Source organism: Hemitrygon akajei, chromosome 1 (assembly GCF_048418815.1).
Source record: "Hemitrygon akajei chromosome 1, sHemAka1.3, whole genome shotgun sequence".
NCBI classification, from domain to species: Eukaryota; Metazoa; Chordata; class Chondrichthyes; order Myliobatiformes; family Dasyatidae; genus Hemitrygon; species Hemitrygon akajei.
Window position 1 is genome coordinate 32,250,743 of NC_133124.1, and position 14,197 is coordinate 32,264,939.

The window sequence follows — 14,197 nt, forward strand, 5'->3', positions numbered from 1 at the left end:
GTACCCCCCTCTGCAATTGGATCCTCGACTTCCTAACCAGAAGACCACAATTTGTGTGGGTTGGTGATAATATCTCTTCCTCGCTGATGCTTAACACTGATGCAACTCTATTCAATATACGTCAAGGGTCGTATATTGGAAAGCATCAAGTTGGATAAGTCACCGGGACTGAATGAGATGCACCCCAAGTTACCGTGGGGGGCGAGGGAAGAGATTGCTGAGCCTCTGGCGATGATCTTTGCTTCATCAATGGGGACAGGAGAGATTCTGGAGGATTGGAGGGTTGCAGATGTTGTTCCCTTATTCAAGAAAGGGAATAGAGATAGCCCAGGAAATGATAGACCAGTGAGTCTTACTTCAGTGGTTCATAAGTTGATGGAGAAGATCCTGAGAGGCAGGATTTATGAACACCTGGGAGGCATAATATGATTAGGAATAGTCAGCATGGCTTTGTCAAAGGCAGGTCATGCCTTACGAGCCTGATTGAATTTTTTGAGGATGTGACTAAACACGTTGATGAAGGTAGAGGAGTAAATGTAGTGTATATGGATTTCAGCAAGGCATTTGACAAGGTACCCCATGCCAGGCCTATTGAGAAAGTAAGGAGACATGGGATCCAAGGGGACATTGCTTTGTGGACCCAGAACTGGCCTGCCCACAGGAGGCAAAGAGTGGCTGTAGATGGGTCATATTCTGCATGGAGGTCATTCACCAGTGGTGTGCCACAGGGATCTGTTCTGGGACCCCTACTCTTCATGATTTTTATAAATGACCTGGATGAAGAAGTGAAGGAATGGGTTAGTAAATTTGCTGATACACAAAGGTTGGAAGTGTTGTGGATAGTGTGGAGGGCTGTCAGAGGTTGCAGCGGGAGTGTGAGGTGGTTCATTTTGGTATGTCAATTATGATGGCAGAATATTGTATTAACGGTAAGAAACTTGGCAGTGTGGAGGTTCAGACAGATCTTGGGGTCTGAGTCCATAGGACACTTAAAGCTGCTACGCAGGTTGACTCTGTGGTTAAGTAAGCATACCGGTGCATCGGTCTTTATCAACCATGGGATTGTGTTCAAGAGCTGAGAGGTAAAGTTGCAGCTATATAGGACCCTGGTCAGAACCCACTTGGAGTACTGTGCTCAGTTCTGGTTGCCTCACTACAGGAAGGATGCGGAAACCATAGAAAGGGTGCAGAGGAGATTTACAAGGATGTTGCCTGGATTGGGGAGCACGCCTTATGACAATAGGTTGAATGAACTCGGCCTTTTTCCCTTAGAGTGACAGAGGATGAGAGGTGACCTGATAGAGGTGTATAAGATATGAGCGGCATTGATCACGTGGATAGTCAGAAGCTTTTTCCCAGGGCTGAAATGGCTAGCATGAGAGGGCACAGTTTTAAGGTGCTTGAAAGTAGGTACAGAGGAGATGTCAGGGCTAAGTTTTTAAAAAAAAACACAGAGAGTGGTGAGTGCGTGGAATGGGCAGCCAGCGACAGTGGTGGAGGCGGATATGATAAGGTCTTTTAAGAGAGTCCTGGACAGGTACATGGAGCTCAGAAAAATAGAGGATATGGATAACCCTAGGTTATTTTTAAGATAAGGACATGTTTGGCACAGCTTTGTGGGCTGAAAGACCTGTATCGTGCTGTAGGTTTTCCATGTTTCTTTAACAAATGGTAGTTTGTTTAATAGTTGTTCTGAAGTTCAGCTTCACCACAGCACAGATCATCTTGGAGTTGAGAGGGATCAGTACCGTGAGAAAGATGGAAAATGGTGTTGGGGTAATCGTGTAGCATTGCTCGAGACGAGTCTGCATTGACAGTAGGGTCTTTCAAGGACCTTACATCACAGAGAAGATCATATGGTTGATGCTATTCCCTGCATTACTCTTGGAATTTCACTTCACGCGAATTCTGTGTGCTTTTTGATGCACAGTAATTTGGGGGAAGTTGTTTGGTGATGACTTTCCCTTTGGCAGTTAACACAATTGGATCTGCCACTTGAAGATAGGTGTGATTACTTCTGCTTGTCTTGGGAAATAAGACTGCAATGCCTGTAGGTGAGTTGCCAGAGAGCAACATACTGAATGAAGGGAAGGCAGCCAAAGCTGGATACTTATTCTCAAGGTGATGATCCAACACTGGAAAGAGAAGCCATCTACAAATGATCTGATTGTAGATCATAGCTAAATACAGAATCAAACAAAGGAAGCTCCACTGAATAGGCAGGAGGGAATTGGTGGAAGAGAAAGTTTGGGCAAATATAACAGATAGATAAATGCAACACAATCACAATTAGAGAGAATATTCTTGTTTCAGTAAGATCATGTCTGTTTCAGTGAGGAAGAATGGAAACCAGATTGGAAAGATAATATGGTGAGGGAAGTGACAAAACGATCAGTGAAGAAGTTAATGTCGCAGATTAAGTAGTAGCTTGAAAAGAGTGAGGGTATGGGGCAGTTCTTTCTAAGGGAAAACAATACAGCATCAAGAAAAGATTTTAAAAAAATACCCAAATATAGTTCAGGTATATTAACAGCTAGGAAGGCCAATTAAGCATTTAGAAATTAGGAAACAATACTGCGTGGCAGACCAGATGAATTTGGAAAAGGCATGGGGGATAAAAAAGTAGAAGAGAAACACACCAAATGCAATAATAAACTACTTAGTTATCATAGAATAAAGCCAATTTAATTCTCTATTTTTCTTAAACAAAGTTACCATTTGTCATCCTGATGATCATGACTATCTTCATCTCCAGAACTGTTCATGTTTGCATCTCCATTTTTTTTGGACTCCACTACTTTATGTGCTGCCTGTAAATAGATTATAACCAAAGTCCATTATCATCGTCTGCTAAAAAACATCTTTTCCCCATTTTCTACTTTCAAACATTTACTTTTAAATGACCACACAAACATCTGCTATGTTTTACAATTAGTGGCATGTGATATGTCTGGTCTTTTACTGCATGCTTTAAGGTATCAGCCATGATCACATTGAATGGCAGTGCTGGCTTGAAGGGCCAAATGGCCTACTCCTGCGCCTATTGTCTAACAGTCAACTTAAATGTTATTGATAAATATTTGAGCTTTTTAAAGACACCCAAGGTGTCTTCTTTCTAAAGAGTAAGAAAATTTCTAGTCAATATATTTGATCATGCCATCCATTAAGGATATTGAGTGAAGTCATTTCTAATTGTTGAGAATGCATTAAATCTATGACTTGATGATGTTTATATCATTATATTTCAATTGTCACATTAATGATCAATGTTGGATCTGGGCTAAAATATTAGAAATATCAACAGGAACACAAAGAAATATTGTGAGAGCTGAACCATGACTTACTAATGGAGAAGTAGTGACTTTGTAGTCACTGGCTACATAAGACTAAGTCAAGGCCTACAAATTCTCAGCATTGGTGGAACTTTAGTAAAATTTTAAGTGCAGTACCAACCAGCAAATAATTTGTACATCAGCTTTTATCTTGGCTTACGAAAGGATACAAGTTGGTTAAGCATGTGTAATAGGGTCAAAACTGAGAAGAAACACAGAATACACTAAAACTTTGATAAGCTGCTATGCAACCATTTAGAAATCCTGATGGTTTAGCATCTGGCTCAGGAGGATGATGGTTCATACACTCCTTCCAGAATCCCCTTCTGACTTGCTGAGTTTACTGGAAAGTTTATTATACTATAACATCTGAACATCTACAAGTCAAGCATCTTGGAGTAATAATAGGAATATAATCCAACAGTCTGCAAAACCTGTTGAGGATTATCAAAGTTTCCTGCAATTAGTACATTATGAATATTTCTTCTACATAACTTTGGAGAAGATATGACCAAGTGCACAAATAAATATTCCCATTGACTGGCCAAGTCCTTCTCTAAATTATTAATTAAAGTAGAGAGACTTGGAGGTCATAGACATGTAATTAAGACTTTAATACATTCTAGGCTTATGCCAAGATGGCCTTTGGTAGTATAAAATCAATTATCTCAAATTAGTGTGACAAAAGGAGGAAACAAGTAACTGAATGATGTGATTACACTTACTTGATAAAGGAAGTTCGAGTTTTTCTCACTTAGCATTCTACCTGCAAGAGATTCAGCACACTCAAACAAGCGTTCGTTGCTAAAATTATTAAGGAATTTATGATATGGATCTTTTTTGGTGATAATAACGGAAAGCTTCCTTTTCAAGGCCTGGAAAACGGAGTAAGATACGAGAAAGCAAAACAATCAGTAAAGCTACACAAAATAATTGTCAGCAAATCTGCTATTAAAAATGTGGCTTTTGTCATGGCATTTTTTAAACACAAGGTATCAGAAACACAAATCACCGGATCTAATTCATTGGTGATATTTTCCGGAAACTGCCGTTCTAGAACTTCAGTAGCTTTCTTGAAGTCTCCATTCTCCATGCAGACTGCCACACACTGAAAAACAAAAGGTTACGTTAACAAGTAAGAGAGCTGGTGGGAGAAATGTGCTAGATATACAGCAAATGGAAAATGAATCAACTGAGCAAACAAGGGGTTAACTCTTATGAATTGAGAGATAATTAGAAAATAATGCAAGTTTATGAGAATGAAGCTCTGTAAATGATTGTGTGCAAGTTATTAGAACAATTTAATACAGCTAATGAGCTTAAGCAACTTCAAAAAACATCACAAACAGCTGCTTAATATGTATCATAATTATCTTCCAAGATGGTGCTGCAACGCAGCTTGCAGCGGCCACTCCGGAACTGATTATCTGTTATTTGTGAAGTGGGGTGCCGTGCACAATCATAATCGATTGAAAACGGACGTGGGAGCACAGAGGAACATAGGGAAATCTCCAGGAAGACCTTCTTCGTTGCTGCTGCTGCTGTGAGGTCCGGGACTCTGCTGGGAAGAACAGGCCCCCAGTCCTCGGGGTCGCATTGCCGATGACGGTTGGCGGGGCCGGCTTAATACGCTCGGCAGAGGATGGTGCTCGGAGAAGCTGTGCCGGAGGGGATGGTCTTCGGCTCGGAGTCCGCTGCGGTCAGGTCGCTTTCGGTGCGTGCTGCGTCTGCGAGGCTGGGTTCGACGGAGCTTTTGTTGTGTGCTGCGTCTGTGAGGCTGAGTCGGGCGGCGCCGTGGAAGTCCATAGCGGGGGTATTCCCTTCTGCCGCTGGCGTGGGATGGCGAGTCTGTCGGGACCCTGGGGACTTGAGGAAACTGTGTGGTGATTTCTTTTGAACTTAATAGTCCTTTAACATCCTTGGACTATTTTTACTGCGCCCATGGTCTGCTTTTTATCAATTATGCTATTGTTTGCACTGTTGTAACTATATGGTGTAACTATGTGGTTTTGTGCAGGTCTTGTAGCTTTAGTTTTTGGTCTTGTTTGGTGGATTTGGAGCTCCTTTCCGGGGAACACGCTAAGACGGTAGTGTGATATTAATACGCAGCAGCCTCTCTGGACTCTGGATTGGGGATTGCCAAACGTTATGTGGATTTTCTAGTGTAGTCTGTTTTGTCATATGCTTTTGTGATATCATTCTGGAGGAACGTTGTCTCATTTTTTAACTGCATTGCATTTGTGGTTTCTAAATGACAATAAACTGAATCTGAATCTGAATAATTATCATACAACATTTTCCTATATAGCAAGGAAACTCAAGGTGGGCATCTGTGCATGCACAAAAAACCACAATAACTACAGACTCCTTTAATTCAATATTTGAGTTTAATGTTTTTAAACTTGGCCTTTTGACTGTACATTCTATAGACATCTCCACTGAAAATGTTACTCTTTATGTGTTAATAACAATAAAGTTACATTTCAACAGCATAATAAGATTATTAGTCAAGTTTCTTAAGGAACACCTTTCATAATATCATTTAGTAAGGTACTAACCTGTATTTGAAGTAGTACTTTCAAATCTGCATAAAGCGCATCTTTCTGTATCTCATTATTGTCCATCATTTCAATCAAAATCATTAACGCAGATTCCAATGGGGTTATACTTTCATCTTTATCAAACTGGACATCTGAAGTGTAAAATTTAAAAAAAAGTCAATTAAAATATACTAATCAATTAGTAACATTGGCGGGTTTATCAATAGTTATTCACAAAGGTTTCACCAATTTAAATCAGATAGTACAGAAAAAATACAAAAGCTGGCACATGCAGGATTTCCATAGTATTGAAGGTTATCGTTATGAGTAATTATACTATTTTAAATTCACTTTTGTTCTCTAAAGATGTCACATGATATCACAATAGATTTCCCAGTGAACTACTCAGGTTTAAGGGGAGTGCAGGATGCAGTCCCTCAGCAATGGAAGGGAAACGCAAGAAACCAGGCCCGTGGTGATGGAAGGGAGCATAACAAATGCTGAGCGATCAGTGGTTCCTAATGGTTGGGAGTTTTATTATATTACTAATATAGTAGAAGTAGTTCAATCACTTGCGTTCAAGTATGATATTCTCCTAAGCAGTCTATTGTTGGGCCCTCAGGTGGCTGTAGAGGTGAATCCAAAATACACATACTCTGGTGCAAGAGTAAATGGTGAATGTGGGTAGTGGTTGGTGTTTTTGGTTGTTCAGTCCCTCCTTTCGCAGCTGCTGCTTATTCTCTGTGGTACAGAAGAGATTGTTCTCATGTAGTGCAGCTCCCTCTGAACAGATTTTCTCCAGGTGTATTTGAGTGCATTGTCTTCCCAGTTTTTAGTGTTACGTACACGTGACAGGGGTTGAAGCTATACTGGACTTGAGGTAGTGGTCTTGTGATGGTGGAGTGACGTCATTTTCCCACCAGTAGAGGTCATGTGACAGGTGGTTTTTTTTACAGGGTATAAAAGGAGGACCCCTCCCTGTGAGGAGGGGCAGTTCATGGCTGGATTTGCCATGTTGACTTCATGCCACTGCGTGATTTAATGTTATGACGCAGTTTAGTTGAAAGATGAAGTTTTATTTAATGCCTGAAGTTTAAAAGGTCATTGCCAGCAGTTTCTTTATAACACTGCTAGTTGAGATTCAGTGGAGAGTGAAGATCGGAGTTCGGGAGATAAAAGATCAAGGAGAATCGATTTCGACGGTGAAACAGGTTCGACCTTGTTTGATCCTTATTCGGAAGGAATTCGTTGACTGTTCTTGTGTTAATCCCTGTGAAATATCAGAAAGGATTGGGAACAATGTTGTAAAGGAAAGGTCAGTGCCTTTAAGCCGTTTCGTTTCGTAAATTCTTCGTGGGAAAAGTTCGATTTGGGAACCGAAACAACACGACGTGAAAGAGAATTTAAATCGTCTTAAAAAGTCTCTCCCTTAAATGGACCGTGAGCATTTTGAACTTTTGGCAATACTACTTTGAAGAACTGTTTTTTTTGCAACATCGCTTTAAGAACTGTTTAAGCTTCATTGCTTTAAGAACTATTTAAGCTGCCGCACAGCAGCTGATTTCCGGTTACGTTAGTGATTTGTTTACTTTTGGGGGGTTTGTTTTCAGTGTTTAATAAACATGTTATCTGTTATAAAAACCCCTGCCTAACTCATATATTTATTGTTGCTTGAATCCGTAACATAAATATGGGGGCTCGTCCGGGATGGATCATTTGAGTTTAAATGCTTGTTAAATTTTGAATCGGTGTTTTGGAAACGGGGAATGCTCGATTCTTTTGATTGGCTTGTGAGTGGTATTCGGCAACAATGAATATTGATGAGTTTCTGGCTTCGCCAGGCGCGGAGTTGTTAGCGAAGGCGAAAAAAACTGAGGTGTCTGAGATAGCTAGTAGATTGCAACTTAAAGGTATTTTGAAGACTACATTAAAGGCTGTAATACAGAGAAAAATCGCGTCACATTATGTGGATTCGGGTGATTTTGATTAATCGACTTTAGAGTCGTTTCCTACAAGTAATATAGAGATGCAGTTGCAAATCGAACAAATGAAGTTGGAACAAAGTAAAGCAGAATTGGAGTGTTGTAGGTTAGAAGCTGATCAGAAAAAAAGAGATTTTGAATATGCAATGATGGAATTAAGGTCTGGGAATCAGTCTTCTGGTTCTAGAAAACCATTTGTTGCTAGTCAAGAAATTAAATTGGTCCCACCATTTAGTGAAACAGAAGTGGAAAGATATTTCCAACATTTTGAAACGATTGCTCAGATTTCTGAGTGGCCGAAAGATAAATGGTCAGTGTTGTTACAGAGTGTAATTAAAGGTAAAGCACTGAGGTCAGCGGGAGACGCTCATGGAGTGAGTACAGTTTTAGATTTGCTCCATAACCTTTACTTTTTTCAACCTTTGATCACCCTTATTCAACTTATTTTTACCTACACCAAAAGGTTCTTGCTATTTTTTTGGACTTATCGTTAAGAGTTTATTGTGAATTTTTGAAGATATGTACTCAGAAATGGCTCTTAGATCTAAAGGATGAGAACCTGGGTGGAACCCGAATGGTAATGGAAAGAAGCAAGCTCATCTGCAACGCACTGAATTAACTTATGAATTGTTATTGGAGGTTTTGGATAAAAAAATTTGATGAACAACAACAAATTTTTAAACAAGATATAAAGGCTTTTCAAGATTATATGGATAAGACGGATTCAGTAATTTACCAGCAGCAAGTTCTTATCGCATCTCTGCAAGAAGATGCTCGGAAACGAGATTTGATAATTGAAAATTTGCAACAGGACTTACTTTTGACCACTAAACTGGTGGAAACACTTAAAGCCAAGAGTGTCGACTTTGAGAATCGGTCCAGAAGACAGAACCTACGTATACTTGGTCTCCCAGAAGGTATCGAAAAAGACGACCCTAGGGAGTATTTTGCTCAACTTTTAAAGGATGCGTTCCCATCTGTTTTTCCACAGTCCGCTGTTACTTGATCGCGCGCATAGAATTATGCGTCGATCACCGAGTGCTTCAGCTAAACCTTCGGTTGTAATTGTCCGGTTCCATTATGTACATGTTAAAGAGCAACTTATTCGTGTGGCTCGACGTGTAGGAATGGTTAAATTTCAAGATCACAATTTCCGTTTAGTAGAAGATTTTAGTCCTGAGGTAATGAGGGCAAGGCTTCTTTTTAAACCGCTGATGTCTGAATGTTATGAGAAAAATTTAAAACCAGCGCTCTTATACCCTGCGAAGCTCAGAATCTCTCCGCCGAACGCTCCTCGCCGGGTTTTTCTTTCTACATTTGAAGCGAGAAGTTTTCTGAACGAGAACTTCCCTACTGCTACGGGCTCTCAGGCTGAATGAATGAGTGATTTTGATCGTGTAAGAAGGTTTTTGATCCTCCAAACCAGATTTTGTTTCTGGTTGTTGGTGTAGGTTTACTCTACACTTTATACTCAAGTTAAAGTGTTCTTTCGACATATTAATCGTTTTGTTTTACACACTTTAATCATTATACTGTATCGCTGGCTATTTTCTGTTCCTTCGAAGGTGTATTTTTAATCCTTCGAAGGTGAATACTTTTTTACTAAGATGGTGGTTTTTTGAAAAAACATTTTTGGTGTTTTTTTTAAGATGGCGCTATTTTTTTCTCTTGTCTTCTTCCTACAATGCATCGCTTATCACAGTTTAAATATTTTTTTTGGTTTGTTTGGGTTTTATCCCGATTTATAAGTTTTTAGTGATTATATTTTCTTCGTTTTTTTTTTCTACTACCAATTATATTAAGAAGTCTGGTTTTAGTATAGTGATTATAATTTTTAAAGTTTGGGTGTTTTTTTAATATATATCCTTTATATATGGAGTGGTCTTCAGCTGATATGGGGGTAGTGTTAGTTTCATTTTTTCTCTTTCCCAGCCTTTTTTCGGCTCTGGCTTTTTTTCTCTTTCTTGAGTGGGGGGGGGGGTGGTCTTTTTTCTAATTCTATATTTTTTCTACCAGTTTTTTTTAGTTTTTTCATTTGGGCTGATTTTGAACTACAAATATGTCTGCGATGTCGTCACTTCCGGGTCCGCTTTTTATTTTTGTTCCTCTTCCGGGGGCATGAGTTTATAATTTGGTTAACCCTTTTTATACCAAAGGGTTGATTTTAGAACTATGGCTCAGACCATTAATTTTGTTTCTTGGAATACTAATGGTTTAAACCATCCGATTAAACGAAAGAAGATTTTCAAAGTATTCCAAAGACTTAATGTTCATATCATTTTTGTACAAGAAACTCATGTGAGGAAGGAGGACAACTATCACTTTTTTAGGTTTTGGCGGGGATCAACAGTATCATTCGAATTCGAATGCCAAAGTAAAGGGAGTTTCAGTTTTTATTGACTTCTCTATTATATTTGTCCAACATGATATCTTTTCGGATCCGAATGGTAGATTTTTGTTAATTACGGGTTTACTTTTTAATAAAAAGGTTGCTATGGTTAATGTCTATGCTCCAAATGTGGTTGTCCTGATTTTTTTAAGTCCTTATTTACTTCTTTACCTAATCTAAATGAATATAAGTTAATAATGGGTGGTGATTTTAATTGTTGTTTAAATCCTTTGATGGACAAATCTATATCTATTCAGACTGTACCCAATAAGTCGGCCACTTGTATCAACTCTTTTTTGACTGATAATGGAATTTTTGATATTTGGAGATTTTGGCATCCTAAGGACAAAGAGTTTTCTTTTTTCTCACATGTTTATCATTCTTATTCGAGAATTGATTATTTTTGTATTGACTCTTGTTTGATTCCTTCAGTAAATGGTTGTTATTATGATAGTATAGCTATTTCTGACCATGCTCCATTAAAACTTTCTATTAAATTTACGGACACAGTTCCTAATGCTAGATAATGGCGATTTGATTCTACCTTATTGCAAGATCCGGACTTTATTAAATTTATGAATGAACAGAGCAATTTCTTCTTCTCAACCAACTCCACGGAAGATATTTCTTACGGAACACTTTGAGACACTTTTAAAGCATATATACGTGGACAGATTATTTCTTACTCTGTTGGTTTGAGAAAACGCATAAAGAAGGAAACTCTTTTATTGGTTGACAAAATTAAAGAGATTGACAAGAAATATTTGATTACTCCTAGTAAGGAGCTTTACAAACAAAGGGTTAAACTTCAAACAGAATATAGTTTATTACTTACATCTTTTTTTTTAAAAAAATTTTTAAATTAGTTTTTCAAAACATTTTACAAAATTAAAAACCCCAAATCCCAATGAGGAGCATTAATACAGAGCAAGGTTAAGCATACAATAACAATATGCTACAGAGGAAAAGAATTTAACAAAAAATCACCTAAATTAAAGACAAGTGAGCTTAGTGTCCTCCCCAAACTCCACAACACAAGAAAAAAAAACAACAATTCCAGACCAACCACCACACAATATAGAGAGTATAAGTCCGGACAGTCAAACTCCCAGACTGTGAATACACTTAGCAACAGAGGATAATAATGCCTACTACCAGAAAAAAAAGGGAGCTGAAAGCAAGGGACCGAAAAGAAAAAAAAACCCTAGTCAAGAGGAAGGTTATGAAAGTACTCGATAAAAGGCCCCCAGATCTTAAGGAACTTTAAATCCGAATTGAGAACTGAATAATGAATTTTTTCGAGGTCCAAGCAGGCCATAATGTCGTTAAGCCATTGTGCATGAGTGGGCGGGGCAAAATCTCTCCATCTAAGGAGGATCAAGCGTCTCGCCAGGAGAGAGGCAAAGGATAGTATTCGGCATTTGGTCGGACCCAGACATAAATCTGCAATTGGACACTGACTTGACTGTTTCTTGTATAATTCAGGGTTCTTAGTTTGGGCATATAATTGATCCACATCTTTAATCTGGTTAATGAGGTCTGCTCGATCTGCACGGGATCTTCTATTGAGATTTGCTGTGTAAGAGATTATTTGACCCCTCAGATATGCTTTCATGGCATCCCAGACAATCTGGGATGGCACTTCAGGTGATGTATTAGTGTTAAAATAGAAGGTTATCTGGTCTTTAATAAATTTTACGAAATCATCATCCGATAATAAAGTTGAGTCGAACCGCCAGTGTTTGTTCCTCTGAGGGAGACCGGGAAAGTTCAGAGAGAGGGTAATTGGGGCATGGTCAGAAATCAGTATACTCTGATAGTCACAAGTGTGGGCAAATGGGATAAGTTGGTTATCGAGTAGGAAATAGACAATTCTAGTGAAGGTATGGTGAACATGTGAGAAAAAGGAATAATCTTCTCCGTAGGATGGAGGAAACGCCATATATCAGAGATACCAAAATTAGAGAGAAACGACTGAATAGCTAAGGCAGATTTGGTAGGTGATCTGGTAACAGAGGATGATCGGTCCAGTTTAGGATCCAACCAACAGTTAAAGTCACCACCCAATATATGAGAGTATGAGTTTAAGTCTGGTAGTGAGGAAAAAAACCGTTCAAAAAAGTTAACATCATCAAAGTTGGGGGCATACAGGTCTGCTAGTGCAACTTTAGTGTTATATAGTTTACCAGAAACAATAATAAAACGGCCATTTGTGTCCGATATTTTGTAATGGAGTTCAAAAGGAATATTTGAGTTAATAAGAATGGAGACTCCCCTAGCTTTAGCGGCAAAGGATGAATGAAAATACTGACCCGCCCATTTGGACAGAAGCCGGGAGTTATCGAAACAACGAATATGAGTTTCTTGGAGGAAAGCAATGTCAGCTTTGAGTTGTTTAATATGTGAGAATACCTTCCTCCTTTTAACAGGGTGGTTCAGTCCCTTTACATTCCAGCTCACAAATTTAAGTGCACTAGCCATTATCAATTACTAATGCATAAAAGGCAGCAGGCATATAAAAAATCAAGCGGTACAATAGCACTCTGGGAGCAGAGATGTAAACATAGATTCGTAAAGTCAAAATATAAACATGTCCTAAACAATAAAGAAATGTTGGAACTGGAAAACTCACCCCACCCACACAACCCAAAACTAGACGGCTACCAAAACAAGTAGCTAGCTCTACCAAAAAAATTAACCCAAATACAACTTCCAGATCTGTGTCATTGACAGCAGTTCCGTATAAATGCTATAACAAACAGTAACTAGTTTATGCACTAGAAAACATAACTACAGATTAGAACACCTTCTGCCGAGATATACAACTTACCGTAGATTCCGGACTACAGAGCGCACCTGATTAAAAGCCGCTGGCTCTAATTTTAGAAAGAAAATCAATTTTTTACTTGTACAGGCCGCACCGGATTTTCAGCCGCAGGTGTCCCACGTTGTAATATGAGATATTTACACAGAAAGATATTACACGTGAGGATTTTTTAACTTTTAATTAAATCCATATGGTAACATAAACAAATACATATTGCAAATGCTTTTTTTCGAACCGTGCCTGTAACACGGCTACTTTTAAATATACGTTGCGTATACTTTTTTACTGAACAACATTCCAATATCTCCTAACGACTGGTAAAAAATATATATACTGCAGCCTACCAGGAAAAGTTATTGATCGCTTTTAACTTAAAAGCAGCGTTTTCGCTCCGCCGCTCGCCCCCCGCCGTCCCGTTTATCGCAAATGGCATTTTTCCCACAAGACACGGCGAAACCGGGTGTGACGTCATAGCATCCCGCGATGTAGTACAGAAAACAAATATAGTTAAAACACTTCTAACTTTAACTAACAAATGAATTACTAAGCGAAAATATTATAAACTAAATAACTGCCATAAAGGCAGCACAATGCTTTTCTTCGAGTGTTTTCCATGTTGATGAGGGTGAGTACAAATGACTGATTTACAATAATTTAATTGTGAAAGTGCGCTTGATTTATCGTACAATTTCATTGGACCTCTGTGAACTACTCATCAATTTTATTGGTCTACTGTTATGAGGCAAAATGTTTTTGGCGGCATGAAAAAAATAATATATTAGCCGCTCCGTATTAAAGGCCGCAGAGTTCAAAGCTGTTCAAAATGTGGGAAAAAAGTAGCGGCTTATAATCCGACATCTACGGTAATACAGAGAAAATCGGAAGAAAACCAAAACTAACCTACCCGCGAAATATTATAGAAGGATAAAGTAAGAGAAAGGGGAAAAAAAAGGTAAGAAGGAAAAAGAAAAAAAGAGGAAGGGGAAAATTATAAATTCAAGACGAATATTTATCAACCGTTTACCGAGAAGGGAGAAAAAAAACATTCAGAGAATGGAAAAAAAAAGGGGGTGAAGAAAAAGATAAAATAAATAAGTATTTAAAACAGAGGAAAAATAAATCAGCAG

The 14,197-nt window shown here is 38.6% G+C and overlaps 1 protein-coding gene across 1 annotated transcript in view; it reads right to left on the reverse strand.

Annotated features, from left to right (window-relative positions):
- The window catches only part of terf1 (telomeric repeat binding factor (NIMA-interacting) 1), a 69,641-nt gene that overhangs the window by 19,842 nt on the left and 35,602 nt on the right, over positions 1-14,197 (reverse strand). Inside the window, exons 3-6 of the mRNA XM_073040559.1 lie at positions 5,891-6,024; positions 4,345-4,440; positions 4,058-4,207; positions 2,716-2,810 (exon numbers count right to left, since the gene is read on the reverse strand). Of these exons, the coding sequence (XP_072896660.1) occupies positions 2,716-2,810; positions 4,058-4,207; positions 4,345-4,440; positions 5,891-6,024 (475 nt within the window). The remainder of the gene's footprint in view (positions 1-2,715; positions 2,811-4,057; positions 4,208-4,344; positions 4,441-5,890; positions 6,025-14,197) is intronic.